The sequence below is a fragment of the Delphinus delphis genome, chromosome 8, assembly GCF_949987515.2.
Source record: "Delphinus delphis chromosome 8, mDelDel1.2, whole genome shotgun sequence".
NCBI lineage: Eukaryota > Metazoa > Chordata > Mammalia > Artiodactyla > Delphinidae > Delphinus > Delphinus delphis.
Genome location: NC_082690.1, coordinates 105,236,972 through 105,261,108, shown reverse-complemented (window position 1 = coordinate 105,261,108; position 24,137 = coordinate 105,236,972). Strand labels below are relative to the sequence as shown.

The following is a 24,137-nucleotide window of genomic DNA, read 5'->3' as shown; positions in this document are numbered from 1 at the left end:
TGGCCCTTGGGTGTGGCTCCCAGGTCACGTGGCTCTCCTGAGCCAAGACTTACAATTCTGTGGGATGGTTCAGGTTCTGACCCCGCTCTGGGCCTCCGTTTCCTCAACTGCAGTGAAGAAGTTGGACCTTTGGATACTCACGATGCCTCTGCCCTCCATCAGGCCAGGGTCTGCTGTGCATGTGTCCGTTCTCCAAGCTTGCACCTGCCCCTTTGCTCCCTTACTCCTCACAGCTGCCCGGACCCAGGAGGGAGCCTCATTCCCATTTCACAGGCAGGAGCCAAGGCCCAGAGAGGGCACTGACTCCCCAAGTCACACAGCTTGTCAGGGAGGGGTGTCAGAGCCAGTGGGGGCTGGAGGCCCCGTCTACTTCCTGGGGCTCAGAGGTGTGACTCAGCAGGCCCACCTCCAGACTGTTCTCACTGCTGTGGCTCGCACACACGTTGGTACACGCAGCACAGACGTGAATACACAGATCCTCAGACACCAGCGCACACACACACGAGCTTGCACACTCAGTTGGGATTGGGGGCTGCTGTTCCTGGGAGCTCTTGCCCTGGCTCCCAGATGCCCTTCCATTCTATAAACACTTTCTGAGGGTGTGGAGAAGAGGGGAGCCTCCTATACTTTTTGTGGGAATATAATTCAGTGCAGCCACTATGGAGAACAGTGTGGAGATCACTTAAAGAAACTACAGATAGAGCGGCCATATGATGTAGCAATCCCACTCCTGGGCATATAGCTGGAGAAAACTTTAATTCAAACAAATATATGCACCCCAATGTTTGTAGTGGTATTATTTACAATAGCCAAGACAGGGAAGCAACCTAAATGTCCAACGACAGATGAATGGATAAGGAATGCACAATGTAATGTACAAATGTACAATGGAATGTTACTCAGCCATAAAAAGAATGAAATAATGCCATTTGCGCAACGCGGATGGACCTAGAGATGATCACATGAGGTGAAGTAAGTCAGAGAAAGACAAATATTATATGATATCACTTATATGTGGAATCTAAAAATTAGGACAAATGAACTTATTTACAAAACAGAAGCAGATTCACAGACATAGAAAACAAATTTATGGGGACTTCCCTGGTAGTCCAGTGTTTAAGACTCTGTGCTCCCAACGCAGAGGACCCAAGTTCGATCCCTGGTTGGGGAACTAAATCCTGCATGTATGCCGCAACTAAGAGTTCGCATGCCGCAACTAAGACCCGGCACAGCATAAATAAATAAATAAATTTAAAACAAAAACTAAAAAAACACACAAATTTATGGTCACCAAAGAGGAAGTGGGGGAGGGATAAATTAGGAGTATGGGATTAACATATACATACTACCATATATAAAATAAAAACAAGGTCCTATTGTATAGCACAGGGAACTATATTCAATACCTTGTAATAACCTATAATGAAGAATTAATTTAAAAAATTAAAATAATTTTTAAAAGAATATATATATATATATAAAACACTATTGTAAATCAACTATACTTCAATTTAAAAAATAAATTAATTAAAAAATATATATATATACCTTCTAAGAGGGCGACGCTAGACCCCAGCCAGGGGAAGTGAAACTTTCCAGGACCCCCTGAGGCTGTCCTCCCCAGAGCTGGGGGCCCACCACCTCCTGGCAGGAAGCATTCTGGTCTCCAGCAACCCCCCAGATAGCCAGGGCTGGTGCTCAGACCCTTCCTTCCTTCCCAAGAGGCCCAGCACCCAGAGAACAGCAGAAGCCCGGCAGCCTGGGGGGGCCTCTCAAAGACTGCGGCTTCTGCCTTAGAAAGCAGGGCCTCGAGGCCCCTACCCTGAGCGAAGCGGGGAGCAGGGACCCGGAGGGAGGCAGACACCCCACTGACTCCCTCCACCACCCCTGGCCAGGGGGTCGGCCGAGTCGCTCAACCTCCCAGAGCCCAGGTCCAGCCCCACGAACAGAGCGAATGGTAGCTGCCCTCCGTTTGCGGCGCCAGGGCCGTTGCCCATGAAGATTCAGTGACCCCACCCCCCCAGCTACCCTACTGAGGTACCAGCAGGCCTGACAGGTCCCACAGCTCCACCTATGGGGGTGAGCAGGAGAGCAGGAAAGTACAGGTGAGCCCAGCCCTCACAAGGAGTTGCCTGTGATCTGAGCAGCTGCAAAGAGGGCTGGCCTGGAGGGAGCCCCAGCTGCTGGGCCTGGTTCTGGAGCTGGGCTGACACCTCCTGGGAGGACTCAGCCTGGTCGTGAAGAAGGCCTGGGACCAGACGCCTGGGGGAGGCCCAGCTTCAGGGCCCCAGTGCTGGCATGCAGGAGGCACTGGTGACCTGACGGTCACTGCCCAGCAGTGCCTCTCTACTCAGGGACCACTGGACCACCCTCGGCTCCTGGGGAAAGGACAGGACTTGGGGCCACGTGCGGGGGACTTAGCCTTCATCCTTACCCCCTTGTCCCTTGAGAGCAGCAAGAGGAGAGTGGGCTCAGATTGGACACCTCCCAGGTTCCAATTCCAGTTCTGCCTCTAGTGCCCTGGGTACCCTTGGGCATCCTGTCTCAGCCTCAGTTTCCACATCTATAAAATGGATCTGAGGGTCATTTCCAAAACAAAGCAAGTTGAATCATTTGAGGCATACCTGTCCCTGAAAACGATCAATAACAATGAAATATTTAGAAATTGTTTAAAGCACCAAAGAGCTGTAAAGCTGGGACCCCACAGCTCATAGCCCTTTAGGGTAAAGCGTGACCCAGGAGTGACCCTGGTCCTCTGAGGGCCGCAGGGACAGAAGCATGTTGCTGAAGCGATGGAGGGAGGGGGATATTCCTCATCTGGGTGGCCACCAAGGCACCATCTCAACAGGCAACTTGTGGTGGCCTGGCCTGGTGGTGGCCCATGGCTCAGCCAGTGGTGGATTCCAGGCCTGCCCTTCCTTGGCTGGACACCTGGGCAATGAACGGTCTGCACTTGGCAGCCCTCCAGGGCTCTCTCTGGGGGAGTAGTCTTCATCTCAGACTTTAAAGAGTCCCTACAAGCAATTTCCCAAAGCCTTGTGCAGCTCCCCAGCGGGAGCCCCAGCTGGCCCCAGGAGGCGGGAATGCTGAGATTCCCAGAGGAGGGACCAAGGGCAAGAGCAGGGGCGTGGCTGCAGGACCTGGACTCAGTGGACCACGGCAGCAGCAAGCAACAGTGTGAGGTAGAGGCAGGCAGGGAGACCCCAGCACTACTGACCTCAGGGTGGACCTCAGCCCATCACCCACTCCTGCGCCCTGCTCTCTACCAACTCAGCACAGACACTTCCTGCCTAGGGATCTCCTGGCCCATAAATACCCATCGTTCCAGGAGGTGCACATCCCAGCCCTGGTGGCCCAGGCAGCTGAGACCTGCACTGACAGGTAACCACCCCTTCTTCCCTAAGGCCCCTGCACCAGCTCAGAGGAGCATGGGGGAGGGGCAGGAAGGAACAGGAGTCGCCTGGAACCCGACACTCCACAGCCAGCTCCTGTGACACCGTCCACTTCCCCTGCTGTGCCCGGTTTCCCCATCTATAAAATGGGAGCACAGCCCTCTTGCTATAGGGAGTGTGCCTTGGTGGATCCATCTTCCCAAGTCTGGGCCCCTTTTCTCAACTTGGGAGAAAGAAACCCCTTCTCTCCAAAGGGAGCAGAGAAATGATCTCCTCAGAGAAAGGCAGGGGAGGGCAATGCTTACCCTCAAGGGAAGGGTGCCAATGGAGGGACTGCAGGCACGAGGAGGGACCAACCTGGGCCACTGGAGGTGCAGGTGGGACACCGCTGAGCTAACATCCAGCCACGGCTTTGGACAAGCAACAGCCCCGCCTGGCTTGGGCTCCTCAGGCCTCGGGGAGCTCACCGCCACCAGCCCAGCTCTAAGCACTGGGCGTTGTGCTGGCGCCAGGGTTGCCTAAGAAGGTCCACCCGCCAGGTGCGCCACCCCACACGGCGACGTGCTGGCTGCTGGTGCCCTGAGAGGCCCTGCACCATGTGGCAGTGACCAGGGCTACTCACGGCAATGAGACAGCTAGCGCCTACCTGGCCGGCACTGGCTGCGGGTCCCAGGGGAGGTGCAGAGACTCAGCTTCTCCACCATGCCTGTGCTGCTGGCCAACCCGGTGGCCTCAGCCGCCTGCTGCCGCTACGTGGGCCATGACCTCAGTCATGCCTTCACCGGGTCCTTCCTCAGGTGAGCACCCTGCCCTGCTGCTACAGCTCCCGCTGGGGAGCTGCCCAAGGCTTTGGGAAATTGCTTGTAGGGACTCTTTAAAGCCTGAGATGAAGACTACTCCCCCAGAGAGAGCCCTGGAGGGCTGCCAAGTGCAGGGCTGCCAAGGGCCCCCACCTGCTAAGCTGGTCCAGTCCCTCCACCCGGCAGGAGGCACCCTTCTGCCTGTGATGCCCATTCCTCCCTTTTCAGTTTAGAGAAATTCAGATTGATGTCACCTTCTCCAGGAAGCCCTTCCGGATCCCAGGCTGAGACACGGCCTCTTCTGGGTTCCCCAGACCCGGGGCTTGCCTCAGATCAGCCCCCCACGGGCTGCGTTTACGCAACCACTGTTTATACCTTCCTTCAGTGGATACTGGCCGAGCCCCACCTCTGAGCCCCATCTCAGGCCAGCTCGGGTGAGAGAATGGGGTATAGGACTGAGGCGCTGTCCTCAGCTTACTAAGGACAGAGAATGGACTCAGCGACCACAAACCAGGAGGCTAAAGGCAGGGCTGGGGGCTACACGAAGCATCTAACTTGGTCAAGGGCAGTCAGGGAAGGCTTCCGGAAGGAGGCGGGGTCTCAGCCAAGCCCCAAAGGGTGAGTATAAGTTAACCAGGTGGAGAGGAGAGGAGTTCCAGGGAAGGGCCCAGCAGGTAGGAGGCCTGAAGGCGAGACCAGCACAGTGCTTGGAGGTGTGGCCGGCGAGAGAGCTGATGAGGCGGGTGGGCAGGGCCAGGCCGAGGGTTTGGGGCCGTGCGAGGGGGCAGGCAGCCACATGAGCCCCTGAGCTGCTCTGTCCCTCCTGCAGGGTCTCAGGGGCTTCACTCCTGTCGGCGGCACAAGGCTGCCCTCCCCCGCACCACTCACACACTCTGACCCTCTGATCACTGACGGAGACTGTCAGGGGCTGACACTACATCTTCGCCCCTGAAATGCCAGGGCCAGAGACCTGAACCAGCTGCTGGGGCCCAAGGCCTCGGGCCGGGCCTCTACTTATCCCAGACCTTCACAACACCACGGCCTCCCCTGGAAGGCACCTACGTTTATGCCACGCACCTGCGCCACCACCCATCTTCCTTGTGGATGCTGAATAAGAGACATTTTGAGTGATTTCTCCCACAATTTAAAAATTTATCTAATAAACTTTTATATTATATTCACTATGTGTCAGGCACTGTTTTAAGCACTATTAGCTGTTTAATTTAGACTTCAGGATAATAGGAGGAGATAGAATAATCCCTATTTTACAGATGGGGAAGCTGAGGAACAGAGAGGTTAAGTGACTTGCTCAAGGTCACACAGCTAGCAAGGCTTTGGACGCAGGCTTCACTATCTGTGCCCGTAACCACTAGGGTACACTTCCACAATGACAAGTGCCTTTCTAAGGTGACTGGTGTCTCCATTTCTAGACACAGAGCCAGTTGGCATCTCAGCAGACACCCTGTTGCATTGATCGAGGAAGTGAAGGAGCAAGTGGGCAGGGCCATAAGTGAGCAGCATCTCTTAGGCAGTCCCTGCTGGGGTGGCCCGCACTGAGGCCAGGGCAGAGGTCAGCCCCAGCAACCTTGGTCCTTGGCTCTTCTCCCAGGACTGAGATTTTGAGCCACTGCGGCCTGGCGCACCCATCTTCCAGATGTTCAGTGGTGAGGACGTGCTCTATGAGGGGGAGTCCACCATGGACCCTGTGTTCACCAACGAGCTTGCCTCCTACGAGAAGGGCATTGCCTTCCTCCAGACTGAGAAGCTCACGTTCTCCGTGCCTGCCCTGCCCGCAGTGGCCTCCACCCCGCCAGCGTCCCTGATCCAGGCCACATCTGCCCGGCATCAGCCCTCCCTTCTGAACAGGGGGTCGTGAGGCACAATCTTGAGCCCAGGGCCCTCCCTCTGCCACCCACTGTGTACCATGTTTCTTGCCATATCCCCACACCTCCCTGCCTCAGTTTCCCATTCTATAAAATGGAAGATGTCCAGGGGTCCATGGTTCATGTCCTCTCACCTGCACGGCCCCTCTCTGTGACCTCAGGGTCTGGGGCAGGTCTGGCTCAGGGTGGTCTTGGACATTCTGTGTGTACTGGGGCCGGGGGTGGCTGTCTCTGTGCCCACGCTTTTTCATCAGTGCCCAGGGGGAAGATCCCATAGTGTGTGTGTATGTTGGGGGGGACTTGGAGAAGTACTGTCCTGGGGCCAGCAGAGGGGCTTCCAGAGGCCATGACCCAGAGGAGGGCTCCAACCCCTCTGCATTCCCAGGGCCAGAAAGTGGATCTCTGTGTGCCCGTGTGTGTGGGTGTCCAGGCGTGTGCCTGCCCCAGGTGCTCTGTGGTTGTGTGTGTGTGTGGGGGGGGGGGCGTCTGCACACACATGTGTTTCCGAGAGCCTCAGTACCTTGGGCATTCTTCCGGGGGATCCATATGTGGCTGGTGGCACAGCCCAGATGTGCATTTCCAGGTGTGTAATGAGCTCAGGGCTCATGGGGGCTCAGGGGGCGTCAAGGCTGGGGAAGAGGTGCAGCTCGACAAGGCTCTCCCCACCCAGGACAGCCGTCCAGGCACAGGGATGCAGGGAAGAGGTGCAGGTAGGGCAGGTAGGGCAGGCAGAAGTCTCCTGCACCACCCAGGACAGAAGTCAGCGTCGGGGAGGGAGCGGGCACAGGGTCTGCGGCTGGGGTCCCCTCAGTCCTGCCCCAGGCACTCTCTGCAGGGTGTCCACAGCAGGGCTGAACTGGATGGGGTGGGATGACGCCTGGACACAGCCTCACACTTTCCATGCTCCACCCCCAGGGCCCACACCCCACCCCGCCCCTGTGTTGAGAGCATCGCTCCTGCCTGACAGTGGGGCTGGTGGAGCCCAGAGCTCCGTCCTCTCCAGGCATCACTCTCTGGGCCCTCTACACCCCCGCCGCCTGGCTCAGCCATATCCCCGCGGGCACAGCTGCCACGCTGACTTCTGCTATTGAGCAGCGAGATGAGAAGGTGGGAAGGATATGGGGGGCACCAGGGACAGGCTGGCAGGCAAGAGGGATGAGGGGGCAGGGGGCCAGCAGGCGCCCCTGGCAGGAAGGGCAGACTGGCCGGGGAGGAGGCTGTAAAGGGAAGCGTGCCTGTGTGCATGGTGTGTATGTGTTTGTGTGTGTGTGTAAGAGGAGCGTGTGCACATGTGCACAGGAGTGGTGGCAGGTCATCAGGTCTTGAGTTCGTTTATGCATTTGGGCTGACATGTGAGTGTGCCCACGTACGCATGAGCATGTGTGTGTATGGGGGGGGGTCCCAGCACACGGACCAAAGGCATGTGCAAGCACACACACACCAGGAGCCAGCAGAACCCCGGACCCCTGGGAGTCCGGGCTGAGGGGGAGCCACTAGGACTGGTGCAGATCCCCCAAACCCCTCCATCACCTGCCTATTTCTCACCTGCCCCACTGTGCATCTTGGGACAGGGTGGCACCTGGGGGCTGCTGGGACCCTCCAACACAGGCGCAGAGAACTCTCCCCCATCTTGCCCAGCAGCAGACTCCAGTGCAGGTGCAGCCTTCCTCCCAAAGCTGGCCGTGGGTCTATGCCAGGGGTCGGCCCATGCTCTCCCCGAGGGAATCCTCCCAGCCTGGCAGGCAGGGACCGGGGGCACAGGGGGTGGAAGCAGCAGGCCTCCCTGAGCTGAAGGGAGGAGAGGTCTGCCCCTGACATGTGACATGTGGCTCTGGGAGGGGCCAGGGTGTCACACTCGAGAGGAGCAGCCCCTCTCTGCCCCCTGTTAGGTATGGCCTCTGCCAACCCCTTGTTCCCAGTGCCAGACTCTGGAGGAGGTGCGGGGGTCCAGCCGCCTTTGGGGACCCCAGTCGAGCATGCCCAGCTCGGTGGGCTCTCACCTAGCGCTCCGGCCTGGGGGCTAGCCTGCGATGCCCCCTCCTGTAGTGGGCTAACCGGGGTCTGGCCTGATGACCCTCCTTGCACCACATGGCAGACACCAGCTTCGGGGAACCCCCCTCCTCTGCCTTCCTGACTGGAGATCTGTGTGTTCCCTGAATGCCCAGCCCCAGACAGGCAGGGGCCGCCTGGGGAAGGTGTCTGGTCAGGACACGCCCCAGAGGCCTCTGACCTGGGCCAGCGTCCCCCTCTGTGGGGACTGTGTAGGCATCGTCAACCAGGATGGGGACAGCTTACTGCCCCCCAGGCTGGGCCAGCCCATCCCAGGCAGAGGCGATTATGCACTTAGTTCAGTTGAGGAAACTGAGGCACGGAGATGTCATGGTCCTGGCAGCGTTGCATAACTCATAGCTCGGGCCGAGCGGTCAGGAGGACCTGGCTTCCTGCCGTCCAGTACTGGGGCTCTGCCTCTGCTGGTACTTGCGGCTGCTGCCCCCTTGCCTTTCCTGCTCAAGCTCCCTGGTGATTCCACACCAGCAGCCCCAGGTCAGGTGTCTGGGTCCTGGGGAGAGAGCTTCGCCTCTGCCATTCACCCCTCCATGCTCCTGCCACCACCGCAGCCCCCTGACCTCCCCGAGGCCCTGTCAGCCCCGGCCCCTCCAGTCAACCAGGCGTGGGCCCCTGCAGATCACCCAGCCTGTCCTCGAGATGGGCCCTTACCCTGTGTCTGGGCCCATTGATCAGGAATGGCTGGGAGGCTCCTAGCTGGGGAAGGGAGGAAGCCGGGAGGGGGGACCGGGAGAGGGAGAGGAGGCTTTGCCAGGTCAGAGCCTTCCCACCTGCCCTCCTCCCCCACGGCATCGCGCCTGGAGCTGCACCAGCCCAGCCGGGGGCCTTGCACAGTCCAGTACGAGGGTGGCTTGGAGAAGGGGCTGTGCACACCCCAGAGCCAGGGTCCTGCCTACAGAGACCAGGTGCCTGGCTTGGGTGGAGAACCAAGACCTGGGCGATCGAGGAGGGAAGGCCAGTCCTGCCAGGAGACTGGGGACTGAGTGAGGGCCCGAGAGCTGAGCTGTGCTGCCGAATGGACCAGGAGACCGGGAGGCACTGACCAGAGGCGGGACACGCAGGGACCCCAGCTGAACCGCCCTTCTCCAGGAGCCGGAAATCCGGGCTGTCCCCATGGCAGGTATGGGACAGGCGGCCAAGGGAGCCCCATGGGTGGGCTCAGGCTCCGGGGTGAGTGGGGTGGGGGGCAGGGACTGGGCGTGGGGACCAAGGAAACGCCACTGGACCCAGGGCCTGGGCAAGAGCATGGGGCAGGGGCACCCCAGGCTGAGGCCTCAGATCCCCCAGGGCGGGGTCGATGGGCTCACAGCCACCCAAGTGCAAATGTAGGGGTGCTGACAGGCAGGAGACACAGCCATTTCTGGGAGGTGAAAGCCTTATCAGACGTTGGTGAGCGTGGGCCTGGCTCCGCCCCTCTCTGGGCCTCACCCCGTGAGTATCAAGGTTTGGTGGGGGCTGGACAAGGAACCTCTAACTTCCCCTCCAAACCTGACTTCATGCCGGTGGGAAACTGTCAACTCCTGACCCCAAGAGGTGCTGGCTTTTAGAGGAGCTGGGCAGAGGACAGGGCCCTGCCCAGGGTTATTGAGGGTGCCCAGGGGCGGCACATTGACTGGGATGGGCAGGGTGTAGGCTTGTAGAAGACTTGGAAGCCAGTAACCAGCCTGTGAAGGCCCCAGGACCAGCAAAGCCATGAGCCTCCCCGACTTGGGACGCATCACCATGGACCCTGGGGGCTGGCATCGGTTGCCGGGATGATGTTCGTGCCCCAGCAGGACAGCTGGGTGATGGGCAGTTGCCCACGTAATGGCCTGGTCTAGATGGTGGGGGCATCAGCCCATCCACCCTTCATGCCCCTCATGCCCCAGTGAGACCCACCCACCTCCAGACTACAGAACTCCCAGGGGCTTTAGTGAGGTACCACTTCTCACACGTGGCCCTCAGGGCTGCTAAGGATGGGGCCGTGGGCCCGGAGCCCCACACTCTCACCAGGCACCTACTGTGCACTGACTCTGGCCAGCACATCACACGCTATACCATCCCGGGAACCTCCGTCTACCCATCTATCTATCCGTCTCTGCATCCATCCATCCAACACCAAAATTCTACCTCTGCCCGGAGGATCTCATAGTTTTACCAGGTCCTCAGCCCCTTACGGGGCTGCTAGAAACTGTTTCTCAGGATATTTTTCCTAGCTTTAAAATTGTAATTGTGTTAAAATATACAAAACGTAAAAACTATCATTTTAACCATCTTTAAGCGTTCAGTGGCATTAAGTGCATTCATACTGCTGTGCAACCATCACCGCCATCCGTCTCCAGAACTTTTTGCATCTTGCAAAACTGAAACTCTGTCCCCATTAAACATTAACTCCCCTTCCCCTCCCCCTGTCCCTAGCAACCACCTTCCTACTTTCTATGAATTTGACTCCTTTAGGCACCTCTCATGAGTGGAATCACACAGTATTTTTGAGGCTGACTTGTTTCACTTAGCATAACATCCTCAAGGCTCATCCACGTTGTAGCCTGTGGCACGATTTCCTTCCTTTTAAAGGCTGAATAATATTCCATTGTCTGTACAGACACATTCTGCTTATCCACTCATCCATCGATGGACACCAGGGTTTCTTCCACATTTTAGCTGTTGTGAACAATGCTGCTATGAACACCGACGTACACATATCTGTTCGGGTCCCTGCTCTGGATTCTTTTGGGTTTATACCTAGGAGTGAAACTGCCGGATCATATGGTAATTCTATCTTTAATATTTTGAAGGACTGTCAGCAGTTTTCCACAGGGTTTACACCATTTGAGATTCCACCAGCAATGCACAAGAGTTCCAATTTCTCCACATCCCCGCCAACACTTGTAATGTTTCATTTCTCGTTTTTGTGATTGTTTTGGATTTTGGTAATAGCCATCCCTGTGGGTGTAGAGTAGTATCTCATTGTATCGATAGTTAGGTTGTTTTTTTTTTAATCAGAAGGGTGGAGCTGTGGCAAAGTTTTTGGCCAAGACTTGTGCCAGGGCTGCAGATCAAAAGGTGGGCTCCTTAGAAAAACGTGAGGAGGCCAGAGCAGAAAGATGTTAGAACCAGCTTCTGGAGGCAGGATTTGGGCCAGTTTGGGGGGTCAGAGATGGGTAAGAGTTGTTCGTGGTAATTCGGGGATCTCCTTCAGCTCAGTATTCCTTAAGCAGCACGAGGCAGCCAGGTCTCCCCAGAGCTGAGAAAGACCCCCCACCCCCATGACCCCACGTGTCACGGCATCCATAACAGATGTCCTTTATGAAGGGCCTACTGTGTGCCAGGCTCGTGTGTGTCCTCACAAATCCTCACATCAGCCCTATAAGGCAGATATTAAGAACCGTTTGTGACAGATGTGGAAACTGAGGCTCCGGGAGGTGAAACAATTTGCTCAAGGCCACTAGGCCTCTTGATGGCTCAAAGTTTCCCTGGGGAGCCTGAAAGGTCCTGTCTCTGGTCTTCAGGAGCTTTAAGTGAGCATTTACCTCATGAAGTGATGCCGAGTTGGGGATCCTGTGGGAAAACAGGCCTGGCAGTCAGGGGGAGCTTCCTGGAAGAAGAGGCATCTAGGTGCAGCCTGAAAGATGAAGGCTGGCTGGGTGGAGTGGGGGTGGGTGAGGTGAACAGGGGCCCACACTCCGTCCTCCCTCTCCAACCTTCCTCTCTGCCGGCCTCGGGGTATTTGCCCCCTTGGAGACCTACCCTTTGCCCATGACGAGCTCCAGCTGGAAGTCCCAGCTGGACTCCCTGTTACCACCAGGCCCTTCCACCAGCTCCACAGGGGCCCAAGCCATGGCTGAGCCCACAGAGCAGGGCCCCAAGAACCCACGTGTGTCTGATGTGACGGTTCAGCTGGAGATGAAGGCTCTGTGGGACTAATTCAACCAGCTGGGCACAGACATGATTGTCACCAAGGTGGGCAGGTATGAGCAGTGGCGGGGGGCAGGGCGGTGGCGGGAGTGGGGGGCAGGCCGGAACCACAGTCGAGCTGCTGAGCACCCCCTCCTGCAGGAGGATGTTCCCCACCTTCCAGGTGAAGATCCTGGGCATGGACACACTGGCTGACTACGCCCTGCTCATGGACTTCATGCCTTTGGATGACAAGAGATACAGGTCCGGGCCTGGCTGGGGGTCACAGCTCAGACCTCAGGCACTTGGTCGGGGAAGTAGACCCCCACCAGCACCCTGAGGGAGGCCGGGGCCAGTCGGAGCAGTGTCGGGGGGGGCCCATCCTGGGCAGCAGTGGGCGCACCTGGGCAGGTAGGGTGGGCTAGCCCAGGGCAGCAGATGCAGCAGGTGAACCCAGGCCAGACGGCACTCTGGAGCCTCCGGTTCTTCATGTGCCGACGGGGCCAGTGCATGGGCAGTAGGAGAGATGCCCCGTCAGTCTTGGCTCCGGGTGGGGGCAGCAGATGAGGTGCCGTGGGCTGCAGTCGGGGCGCCCTCGCCACCTCGCTCTGTCCCCAGGTATGCCTTCCATAGCTCGGCCTGGCTGGTGGCGGGCAAGGCGGACCCGACCACGCCTGGCCGCGTGCACTTCCACCCCGACTCGCCGGCCAAGGGCGCACAGTGCATGCGCCAGATTGTGTCCTTTGACAAGCTCATGCTGACCAACAACCTGCTGGACGACAACGGCCACGTGAGGCCCGGGCCACAGTGGGGAGGGTTGGGCCAGGGCAGGGGACGCTGGGGCCTGATTGTGATGAAGCCCGAGCCAGGGCTGGCTGGGCCTTTGGTGCCCGAGTTCACCTGGCCAGGGGTCGGACAGCAGAGACTGCCAGGCGGGTGGGCCAGGCCCACGTAGGTGCAGGAACCCGGCACCACTGACACTGTGTCAAACAGACAAAGATCCCTGCCCTCACGGGGGCTCACCTCCTGGGGTGCCAGGCAGATGGTAAGCAAAGAATCCAGACGGCAGAAGGGTGATAAATGCCAGGAGAGAAAGGAATCCAGACGGCAGAAGGGTGATAAATGCCGGGAGAGAAAGGAAACAGGGAGCGGGGCTGAGACGGAGGGGGCCGTTGAGTTCAGGGGGCTCAGGAAGCAGCTGAGGCGCTATTTGAAGAGGGGTCTGATGGAAGTGGAGGAGGGAGCCTGTGCGTACAGAAGGGGGAGCCGTTGCAGGCAGACGGAACAGCAAGTGCAAAGGCCCTGAGGCTGGAGAATGCTGGGGAGTTGAGGAAGCTGTGAGGAGACTCCCGTTTGGCTGGGGTGGAGCTCAGAGGGGCAGTGGGAGGGGAAGGGATCCTAGGGGCATCCAGCACTGCTCTGCAGGGCCAGTTGGCTGTGGAGAGGATTCTGGTCTTTACTCTCTGTAGTTCACGAGGGCTCTGAGCTGACTCACTGGGGCTGCTGTGTGAAGGGAGTGCAGCCAGGAAGCAGCTGCGGAAATCCAGGAGAAAGATGACGGTGGCCCGGCAGGGTGGAGCCAGTGGGGTGGGAAAGGTGGTCAGATCCCGGATAGTTCCGAGACAGCTGGGGCGTGGGAGTGAGAGACACCAAGCAGCCTGGAACCTCCAACAAAGGGGCCTTTGATACAGAACTGCAGACTCTCAAGTTCAGACCTGGCACCGCCGCTATCAGATGGGGGCAGCGGGCCCTGGAAGAAGGGCTTCGGCCCCAGAGAGGGTTTGCGGCTGCCCCACCCCTTCCGCACCCCCTGCAGATCATTCTCAGCCCTGTGCACCGCTACCAGCTGCGCTTCCACGTGGTCTTCATGGACCCACGCAAACACAGCGAGCGCTACACGGAGAACTTCAAGTCCTTCATCTTCACGGAGACCCAGTTCACGGCCGTGACGGCATATCAGAACCACCGGGTAGGTCAGGCCACAGCTCGTGAGGCAGCTGCCAGCCCACCTCACAGGGGGGAAACTGAGGCGCCAGGCTCTTAGGCCCCACAGGCACACAGACCCCTGCCCTTCTCTCCTTCCCAGACTCAGTGGGCATCTACCCACAGTCCTTCCCCTGCCTTCATGCCCACTGGCTCTGTGGCTCCTGGGCTGAGGGGCCCAGGTCCCGGGGCCTCTAGATTGGGGACGGGGTGGTCCAGGGAGGAGAGGGTGGCTGAGCCCGGGCCCCACAGCCTTTCCCCAGCTCAGGGCTGGCCCATAACTACCCTTTCTCCTCTGCAGAGCACCCAGCTGAAACTCACCAGCAACCCTTTTGCCAAGGGCTTTAGGGAGAGTGACCCGGACTCCTGGTACCATCTGGCCCCTGACAGCTCCGCCCAGCTGCCCTAACCCACCCCCTCACCCCATCCCTATCCCCAGGCATCTCCTAAGGCCTCCGACCCTTCCATCAGGGTCACGCCCACTGGCTTGTCCCGGGGTCCCACTGTCTGACTCTGACCATGACCCTTGGCCTGGGTTCTCCATCTTGACCCCCTGCCTCATTCCTGCTTGCCCCACCTTCAGGCCTATATCTCCACGGCCCCTACTCAGCGTCCGGACCCGGAGTCGCAGCAGCCTCCGCCCCTGCCTGCCAAAGGGCTCCACAGAGCAGGAGAAAGGTCAGGCCCCAAGCCCACAGACACAGTGGGACCAGAGCCTGCGTAGTGGACGGGGCCACAGGGCCCCCAGGAAGGGGCTTCTGCATGCTCAGCAAGCTCCCTGGGCATCTGTGTGGACAGAGAGGGGGAGGCAGAGAGAACGGTGCCGGGACGAGGTGCTGAGAGCTGGGGCAGGGGCGTCGGGGGGACTTCCTGGAGGAGGTGGTTCCCAAGCTGGGCCTTGGAGGACTGGGAAGGGTTTGGACAGAGGGAGAAGGTGGGGGAGAAATTCCAGGCAGAGGGAAGAGCAAGCACAAAGGCTAAGTGGCGGGCAACTTGGGGTGGGAAGGGCAGGGAAGGGGACGGGAAGGCTGAAGGTGTGAGGGGAGGTCTGGGGCCCACTTACACCATTTCCTCCCGCCCCGTAGACCCCCTAAACGCCGACCCCGAACATCCTGGAGCACTTCCTCTGAGGTCCCGGACCCCCGCGGGCGCGGAGAAACGCGGGTCCCGGCGGGGCCTTAACAGCCAGACACCCCGACTCGCGAACCTCGCGGTCAGCACGGCCGTGCCCGGTCGCCGGGCCAGGCGCGACGCCAGCTGCTCTAGGCGTTCGTAAGAGGACACTCTCCAGACCATCCACGCCAGCTCCGCCCCGCCCCAGGCCCGCCCCTCTACCGGAAGTCCAGGCTATCTGGTGACGCCCCTTGGCCACGCCCCACAACTGGCGGAGAGGCCCCTTCCCGGCCTGGGCCCGCCCCTTAATCGGGCCCCGCCCCGTGGGCAAGGCCGCTGCCGCTACGGGAGCCTCACCCTGCGGGCAGACTCCTCCCACGGCCCGCCCCCCAGATTCCCGAGACACCCTGGGGTGTGCGCTCTGCCCGGTGACCTCGGTTTCCCGGCCGCGCTGGGCCGGACATGCTGCCCGACTGCCTGTCGGCGGAGGGCGAGCGGCGCTGCCGGCGGTTGCTGGCGGGGGCCACGGCCCGGCTCCGCGCGCGACCTGCGGCGGCCGCGGTTCTCGTGCCGCTGTGCTCGGTGCGTGGGGTCCCGGCGCTGCTCTACACGCTGCGGTCCAGCCGCCTGCCCGGGAGGCACAAGGGTGACGTCAGGTACACCGGCCGGGAACTCCTCTCCCTTCTAGGAAGAGGCCGCTGAACCCAGAGACCACAGGGTCGTGGGCAAGGCACTTAGCCTTTCCGAGCCTCGGTTTCCGCCTCTGTAGAATGGGTCTGGGTCTGAGAGCCCGTCAGGCAGAGGGCTATGGCGGGAGTCAGCAACCCACGTCCCTCCGCCCCGAATCTGGCGCCGCAGGTGGTCCTGCCCGGGCGCCGCGCGGATCGCTCGACACCTCGTTCAGATCTGTGTCCCCGTCCAGAAAGGCAAGACTCCGCCCCCTTCCAGCGACTACTGGGAGATTCGTGTCCCCGAGCCGAGGAAGCGCGCGGGGCGGGGTTACCTGGCTTCCCGCCCTGGCCCCGCCCCCGGCGGGAACTGGGGACACCCTAGAGTCAATGTCAGCGCCTCTGGGGCCACCATAAGCAGAGTTTGCATGTCTGAGCCCCAGGGCCTCTCTCCCTTACTCCCGTTGTTCAGGGAAGTAAACGGCCTGGAGAGGTCGTGTGGCTTGCCTAGCCCTCTCTGCAAACTAGGGGCGGAGACGTTATTTAGGTGGGTCACCGCCACAGCCTCCACCCCCACCCCTCCAAGGCCCCAGCAGCCCGAGAACCAGGCTCCCTGTGCCTGTTCAGTTTCCCAGGTGGCAAGTGTGACCCCGCTGACCGCGACGTGGTGCACACGGCCCTGAGGGAGACCCGCGAGGAGGTGGGCCTGGTTGTGCCTGAGGAGCACGTGTGGGGAGTCCTGAGGCCCGTGCACGACCAGGTAAGCCCGCCAGGCCCTGAAACCACCACCGGCCCTTGCCCCATTCAGCCCCTCTGCTTGCCCCGGGCTAGGAGCAGGGACCCCAGGGACAAGGAGGGTGGTCATGGACTGTGGCAGTCACGGAGTACGGTGGGGACACCTGCCTGGCAGTTCCGAGACAGCTGGGGCGTGGGAGTGAGAGACACCAAGCTGTGTTCCACCCTCACACAGCCCGTCAGGAAGGGGCCAGGGGTATTTTATCCCCTTTCACGAGGGATACTGAGGCTCAGGTCCTGAGGTGGAGGTGGCTCCAGGGTGAATCAGCTCTGCTCTGCTCCGTGGACAAAGGTTGGGGAGGGCTTTGCAGGGTAGGCAGGGACTGAATGACCACTGGGAGATTTTAGGGTAGTAAAAATAAGGAAAAGCGAAGGCGCAGAGGCCTGAATGGGTCCAGTGTGTTTGGGGGGCCTGAGTCAGTCAGCGTGGCTGGGGCGAGTCCAAGGGCAGGGGCCGGGTGGACCTGGCCTGCACTGCTAAAGGCCCCTGGAGTCTTCCTCTCAGGCTCCCTGCCCCAGCCCCAAAGCCCTGTCGAGGGCGTGCCTCCCCTGACTGCCTGCCCTCCTCCTGCCTCAGCGAAAGACCACTGTGGTGCCAGTGCTGGCCGGCGTGGGCCCACTGGATCCCCAGAGCCTCAGGCCCAACCCCGATGAGGTGAGTGGGGAGATGCTAGGGGTGGAGTCTGGGTCGTCCGGATGGGCGGAGGCTGCAGTGGCCAGTGCTCTGTCTACCCTCTCGCTGCCTCCTGCCCACAGGTGGATGAAGTGTTTGCACTGCCCCTGGCCCATCTGCTGCAGGAACAGAACCAGGGCTATACCCACTTCTGCCATGGTGGCCACTTCCGCTACACACTGCCTGTCTTCCTGCACGGGCCACACCGGATCTGGGGGCTCACGGCCGTCATCACTGAGTTCACCCTGCAGCTGCTGGCACCTGGCGTCTACCAGCCCTGCCTGGCCAGCCCTGAGCTGCCCAGGGGCTGATGACCTGGCCCTGAGCAGCCCCTGCCTTTGCCCTGCCACGCCAGCTCCACTCCAGGACTGAATAAAGAGCCTTTGCCAATTCCGTGGCGACTGCACCTTCTGCACTGGAGCCCTGACCTTGGGCAGACCCCATGGGACAGCTGGCCTCCTAGCTAGGGTGCCTCTGGATAATCACACTGTTACTTGCTGTGCCCACTCACTGTGTGCCAGGTGCCTGGAGTCTTTTTTCTCATTTCACTCTCACCACAACCCTGTGAGATGGGGCCAACGCTGTCCCTGGCTGGTGAGACTGAGGCTCAGGGAGGGTAGACACCTTGCCCAAGGTCACCCCGGTTTGGGATTTGAACCAGGCCCTCTGTGACTCCAGAGACCAAACTCCTAGCCACTACCCTGTACGAGCTCCTGTTCCATCTTCCGTGCCTGGCTGACCATGTGCTGGGCAGTAGGCATCCAGAAAGGAGCCTTGCCTGCTACTGCAAACCTCTAACATGCCAAGCTCCCACCATGTACCAGGTGCTATGCTGGGGTCCCATCTGTGCACCGGCCAGATGCTACTCTGCCCTCTGGGGGTGCTCAGTCTGTGGGAGATCTGAGACCAGGTCACACAGATAATCATGTGATTGTATATTAATTACTCACAGATATGTAGTGGAATTATGTATCAATCATGTAAATCTCTGCGAGAGAGTTGAAGGGGTGGGCAGTCTAACCTTGACATGGTGGACTGGGCAGTATTAGGCAGGACAAGTGATAGAAAACCCTGCCCACTAGCTGACTTTGCCAAAGGAAGAATGGTGATTACAAACTCCAGAGATAGGCCAGCTTCAGGTATAGCTGGATCCGGGAGCTCAGGGACTCTTCTTTCCACTGTATTGGCCTCACTCTCAGGAGCATTCTCTACTCCACAGGGGTGAGAGGTGAGGAGAGGGCAACAGCTCTAGGATGGCACGGTACCAGCATCCCATCAACAGAAAACAGCTTCTCTTTCTGGGCCAGTCTATCCCAGAATTGTACTTTATTGGCCTGCTTCGGGTTACATGCCCTTCCCTGAAGCTGTCACGTGGCTGCTGGATTTGGAATTCATTGATTGGCAGGGTCTGGGGCACAGGCCTGGGGAGCAGGGTGAACCTCCTAGAGTGAGAGTAGCGAAGGTGTGGCCCCCAAAGGACCCCTGGGGAAAGACGGAAGGTTGAGCAGGTAAAGGCAGCCACGTTCCCCTGCAGAGAGTGACCTTGAGACCATAGGTAAGCGGGAGCAGGCCAGGTCAAAGGGCAAGGGAGGAAAGTCGGGGCACAAGGAGCAGTATGTGCACACAGCTTGGGGTGTTCTAGGAAACCAAGAGGGGCCGTGGGGACATGGGGGGAGGGGCCCAGCACTCGGGGCCCCAGTGAGCGGCCAAGGGGACCAGCCTCAGTGATGGGTTAGGATTTTATTCCAGGCTGGCAGAGGGGGAGAGAGGTGCCGAAGTGATCGGATTCAGGTGTTAAGAAGCTTGAGCTCCAAGGGGACCGGGTTGCGGTGGCACCCCCACCCCGTCTCTGCAGAGCCCTCCCCGCCCACCCATCTCCCCTCCCCCCAGCCTGCCCTCCACACCCCTCCCCCTTCCCACACGCCTCCCCACACGCTCTCCCCCAACCCCTCTGTCTCACCTACCCCTTCCTCCCCACACTCCCCTCCCATTGCCCCTCATACCCCTTGTATCACCTCTGGCCCTCCAGCCTCACCTGGGAGCAGGGCCACGTGATGGCGGTAAAAATAACTCTCCGGCTGTGTGTGAATTGGGGAGGGGTTGGGGGAGAAGGAGGGAGGCTGGGCCCCAGCACTAGGGAAGGGGCCCTTGGGGTGGAGGGCAGGGAGCTGCTGGTCTCCTGGGCCCCAGAGAAGCGTTCTGAGTCCCACCCCTTCCCCCGTCCCCAGGGCCACACTCTGGCTCTCTGGGTCACCTCCGTCAGGCGCACACCCAGCACCCGCAGCGACCCAAAGCAGATGGAGGAGCTCTGAGGGCGGTAAGTAGCCCAGCCGGCCTACCTGCCAGCCCACGGGGTCCCCCTCCCGGCTGGAGGCCCCCACCCTGCCGACCTTGACCTTACACTCTGTCCTCAGGTCCCAGCTGCTGCCCAGGACCCCCCCGCCCCCCGCCAACACCCTCAGTGATGCCTCCTCGCCCTGTCTGGTTGGCCTGATGCGGTGCCCTCATCTCCGGTGCTCAGGGGCTCCTCTGAGTGCCGCCTCCATGTCCAGGCCCCCATGGCGGGCACGGCTGGCTGGGGGCGGTGAGCGTGCAGGAACACGTGGCTATTGACGTGAGCCTGGGCCCCATCTGGCCCATCCACCTCATTTCCGACTACTTCCCGCACTTCTACCCCTTCGCTGAGCCCACCCTGCACACCTGAGACCTACACCCTCCAGTGACCCCCACCATCCACTCTGCATCCCAGTCCCAGCCGGACCCAGAGCCAGAGGGAGACTCAGACGACAGCAGTGAGTGGGCGCGGGGCACAAGGGGGACCCTCTCGGCCCAGCCCAGCCAGGATGGGGTCTGGGGCATCCCCAGGCTTCCGACCTGGGGAGGGGAAGGGCAGGAGGCATGGCGCCGGGGCTGAGGTTGATGTAGAAGCTGACCTGCCGGCCACCTGCCCTTAGCCACCCTCGGCATCCTCAAGTTCACACTTCTTTTTTTTTTTTTTTTGCAGTACGCAGGCCTCTCGCTGCTGTGGCCTCTCCTGTTGCGGAGCACAGGCTCCGGACGCGCAGGCTCAGCGGCCATGGCTCATGGGCCCAGCCGCTCCGTGGCATGTGGGATCTTACCGGACCGGGGCACGAACCCGTGTCCCCTGCATCGGCAGGTGGACTCTCAACCACTGCGCCACCAGGGAAGCCCCACGCTTCTTTTTGACACAGACAGTAGCACACTGCACTGCACAGCTCACCAGGCCAAGGTGAGGATGGGGCAGCATGCCTGGGTCCCAGGTGTGGGCCCTAGGCCTGTCCCACATCCACTGTCTCTTCCCAGGGCCTCAAGCCACCGGCCTTGGGCTCCGTGGACACCTATGTCAAAGCCAACCTGCTGCCTGGGGCCAGCAAGGTGAGGGTGAGACACAGGCCCCTACTGCTGTCCCTTGGCCGCACACCCAGCCTGGAACACCCACCTGGCCTGCCATGCCCCTCTTCCCCAAGGCCTCGACCTCAGACAGGGAGCCCCCCGTTGCTGGGATGTGCAACTAGAGGCTATATGAGGGAGGGGGACCAGGCTGGGGCCCTGGGGCCCGACAAGGCTCTGACCCTACCTGCTCAGCCCCCAGGCCAGCCAGCTGCGGACACGCATGGTTCGGGGCACAAGGGGGCCTGTCTGGGAGGAGGCACTCATGGCTTCACCCTCCAGGACACCCGGCGCAACACCCTGTGGTGAGGATAGGGCCTGGGCCACAAGGGGGCAGGGCCGAGGTGGGGGTGAGGGCTTGCCTGGCCAGGTCTGCCCTGCGTGGCCACCAGGCTGTGCGTCTGGGAGGACCCACAGCTGCAGCAACGGCGGCGGGCGCCTCCCCTGCGGGAGCTGCGGGTGCCCCTGGGGAAGCTGGTGCCCAACCAAGCCAGGAGCTTCGATGTGTGTCTGGAGAGGCGGAGGCTGGTGAGTGGGCTTGTGCACAGGGTGGGGCGTGCAGGGAGGGAGACCTGGGCAGTGTGCAGCCAAGGGGACCGGGCTCTCTGCTCTTTCAGACCAAGAGGCCCAAGAGCCTGGACACAGCATGTGGCATGTCTCTGTATGAAGAGGTGGGTGGGACGGCGGATTCCAGCGAGGACTGGGGGGGCAGGTCTGGGCTGGCCCAGGCTGAAGTGTGTCAGGCAGGGATTGATGTGGGCCGGACAGGGGTCCAGGCCCAGGCAGGCTTGGAGAAACTGAGGCCATCTCGCTCACCGGCCCTGTGAGCGCTCATAGTCTCAGGGAACAGCCAGGCCCCAGGGGCTGGGCAGAGGGTGACTTCCCCTGCCAGGGCAGCCCAGGGGAGCTGTGGGGCACTGGCACAAGCCCTCACGGGGCAGAGACACAGGCCAGCTTGAGGCAGAGGCTGGAGCCAGTGGGATTTGTCCCTGGCCTGAGCTGGGAGGGCAGGTCAAGGTCCGGGAGAGAATGGATATGGTGGGGCTGCACGGCTGCTAGGTCTGCCCGAGGCAGTGTGGGTACCACACTTCTGGGGCTGGTAGTCATAGACACAGGCCCTTGGCAGGAGGCAGTGATGGTGACCGCAGGGGATTTGCAATAGGAAACCAAAGACCTGGGCAGAACCCCTGCAGCCCAGCAGGCCCCCGGCACCTGCAAGGCTTAGGCAGGGCCCTCCGCAGCTCCTCCGGGCCAGAGGGCCAGGTGCTGCTGCCCCGCCCCCTAGTGGAGCCGCATGTTGCTGCGACTGTCAGTCAGTCAAGGCGAAGCGGCGGAGCCCTACTGGGTGGGGCAGGGACCCGCCACAAGCACTTCCTGGCCCAGACCCCGCACAGCAGCCCCTTGGCTCACGGAGCACTCCGTTACTGAGAGCTAACGCCAGCAAGGTGGCTGGGCTTTCGGCAAATCAAATCCCTCGTTAAGTGTGGGAGAAGCACATTCTCTCCAAGGCATCCTCCCAAGTCCTTTGGAAGCACCAGGGGCCAAGTGTGGCAAAGGATGTTCAGAATCTGGCCGCTTGGGCTGCGGGGTGTGAGGAGGGTGGGCTTTGTAGCTGAACAGACCTGTATGTCCTTGGGTAGAGAACAGCCTCTTGGAGCTGCTTCTGTGGCACCAGGCTTACCCTGCGGGAGGGTGGTGATGGGTACCTAATGACAGGCCACCTAGGAAGCTCCTAGCACGTTTGTGGCCCTTAGGGACATCAGTTCCCTTCCCCTCCATGACAAAGATGCCCCGAACTGGCCAGTCACGTGGCCTGGCGTCCCCTTCTCAGGCCCTGGAGGATAGAGCTGAGCTGGAAGTTTCCTTCCAGGGCACTAAGCCAGTGATTGTTTTTGTAAATTGAATCATGAAATCAAACCACTGGCCCCTGACTTCTCTGCAGCCAGTTTGCATTCTCGCGTCCAGGCCAGCACTGGTGGGTGGTGGGCTACGGGCCACACGGGAGCTGACCCCAAGCCTACCCCCTGCCCGATGAGGTGGAGGCTGAGGTAGCCGGGGAGGAGCGTGGGCGCGTCCTGCTGTCACTGTGCTACAGCTCTCAGCGGGGCAGCCTGCTGGTGGGTGTGCTGCGCTGTGCCCCCCTCGCCCCCATGGATGCCAACGGCTACTCGGACCCCTTCGTCCGCCTGTGAGTGTGAAAAGGGGTGGACAGGTGGACAGTGAGGGTTCCTCTGAGCCGCTCGGGGCTCAGCTCTCCAGGGCCACACCTAAGCTGACCCCGTTCTTCCCGATCAGTTACCTGCATCCGAATGGAGGGAAGAAATCGAAATATAAGACCAGTGTTCAGAAGACCCTGAACCCTGAGTTCAACGAGGTAGGCCAGTCCTGGCTGCTGGGGGTGGGAGGAGGGGGGTCAACATCCTGCTTCCGAGAGCACAGGCCCCAGCTACCCTGAGCCATTCACCTGTCTGAGTCTGTTTCTGAGGCTGTGAAGGACCCAAGGCTGCCTCCCTCCTGCCTTTCTGCCCCCTTCCCTGCAGGAATTCTTCTGCACAGGCCCACGGGAGGAGCTGGCGCAGAAGACACTGCTGGTGTCTGTGTGGGATTATGACCTGGGCACAGCTGACGACTTCACTGGTGAGTGGGAATGTCGGGGAGCTGGGGGGTGGGCCCAATGGACTCCCACACGGCTCCTGACCTGTCCCCCAACCCAGGCGGGGTGCAGCTGAGTAGCCAGGCCAGCGGGGAGCACCAGCAGCACTGGCGCGAATGGCTGGGCCGCACTGACCACCAGCTGGAGCCGTGGCACCTGCTGGACGGCGCGCGCCTCCAGCTCGGCGAGTAGCGGGGGCGCCCGGCCTGGCCCTGCTCGCCACCGTCCCCGAGACCGACCCGCGGCCGCCTCCATGGAGCTGCGAGGGCCTGGCCCTGCTCGCCACCGTCCCCGAGACCGACCCGCGGCCGCCTCCATGGAGCTGCGAGGGCCTGGCCCTGCTCGCCACCGTCCCCGAGACCGACCCGCGGCCGCCTCCATGGAGCTGCGAGGGCCTGGCCCTGCTCGCCACCGTCCCCGAGACTGACCCGCGGCCGCCTCCATGGAGCTGCGAGGACCTGGGGCTGCCTCACCCACCATGTCCACCCCTAGTCAATTGCTTCCTTCCTTCCCCCCTTTCAAATTCACCCCACTGCCAAATCATGAAGCAAGAATAAACCTCTCCTCCAAACCAGACCGGACAGCCGGTTCTTTCCCTGCCCATCGCCTCACAGGGCAGACTGGGCCCTGTCCTCCTTGCTCCCATCCTCCAGAGGCCTTCACTGGGCCAGGCCCAGGTCTGCACCCCAGGCCACAGTTTCCCCCTCCCCACCCACTTCTTGCACTGAGGGGTCAATGCTCAGGATGGTCTATGACAGACTGACGCACAGGAGGCCAAGTGTAAATTCACAACGAGACCTTGTGCTGACCTATCCCTCCCAAACCT

The 24,137-nt window shown here is 60.7% G+C and overlaps 4 protein-coding genes across 5 annotated transcripts; all 4 read left to right on the top strand.

Moving 5' to 3' along the window:
- The first annotated feature begins 3,083 nt into the window (after nt 1-3,083).
- Nucleotides 3,084-6,068, top strand: ACY3 (aminoacylase 3). The gene is given in 6 exon segments (XM_060019729.1): nt 3,084-3,182; nt 3,979-4,039; nt 4,042-4,189; nt 5,153-5,203; nt 5,205-5,232; nt 5,802-6,068. Coding segments are annotated over 6 exon segments (654 nt in total).
- A 3,828-nt stretch (nt 6,069-9,896) lies between these two features.
- TBX10 (T-box transcription factor 10) lies at nt 9,897-15,274 on the top strand. Its single transcript, XM_060019727.1, is given in 8 exon segments — nt 9,897-9,926; nt 11,794-12,089; nt 12,178-12,279; nt 12,634-12,805; nt 13,832-13,984; nt 14,300-14,367; nt 14,582-14,676; nt 15,084-15,274. Coding segments are annotated over 8 exon segments (1,107 nt in total).
- Nucleotides 15,275-15,470: 196 nt separating this feature from the next.
- On the top strand, nt 15,471-19,796 carry NUDT8 (nudix hydrolase 8). 2 transcript variants are annotated; one of them, XR_009520438.1, is made up of 6 exons: nt 15,471-15,767; nt 16,407-16,539; nt 17,152-17,229; nt 17,331-18,071; nt 19,476-19,564; nt 19,662-19,796. XR_009520438.1 is itself a non-coding variant. In XM_060019415.1 (4 exons), exons 1-4 carry the CDS (start codon nt 15,574-15,576, stop codon nt 17,556-17,558), a joined length of 633 nt encoding a protein of 210 aa, XP_059875398.1. In that variant the 5' UTR covers nt 15,471-15,573; the 3' UTR covers nt 17,559-18,830. The 2 variants fall into 2 exon arrangements, 1 of the variants encoding a protein (XP_059875398.1); XM_060019415.1 differs by lacking the exons at nt 19,476-19,564; nt 19,662-19,796 and having other exon boundaries at nt 17,331-18,830.
- Nucleotides 19,302-23,875, top strand: LOC132430341 (double C2-like domain-containing protein gamma). Its single transcript, XM_060019726.1, is given in 15 exon segments — nt 19,302-19,307; nt 19,511-19,564; nt 19,669-19,726; nt 19,782-20,039; nt 20,202-20,220; nt 20,437-20,497; nt 20,572-20,643; nt 20,861-20,918; nt 20,921-20,963; nt 21,051-21,186; nt 21,276-21,329; nt 22,695-22,846; nt 22,954-23,032; nt 23,199-23,295; nt 23,373-23,875. Coding segments are annotated over 15 exon segments (1,278 nt in total). The 3' UTR covers nt 23,504-23,875.
- The last annotated feature ends 262 nt before the right edge of the window (nt 23,876-24,137 follow it).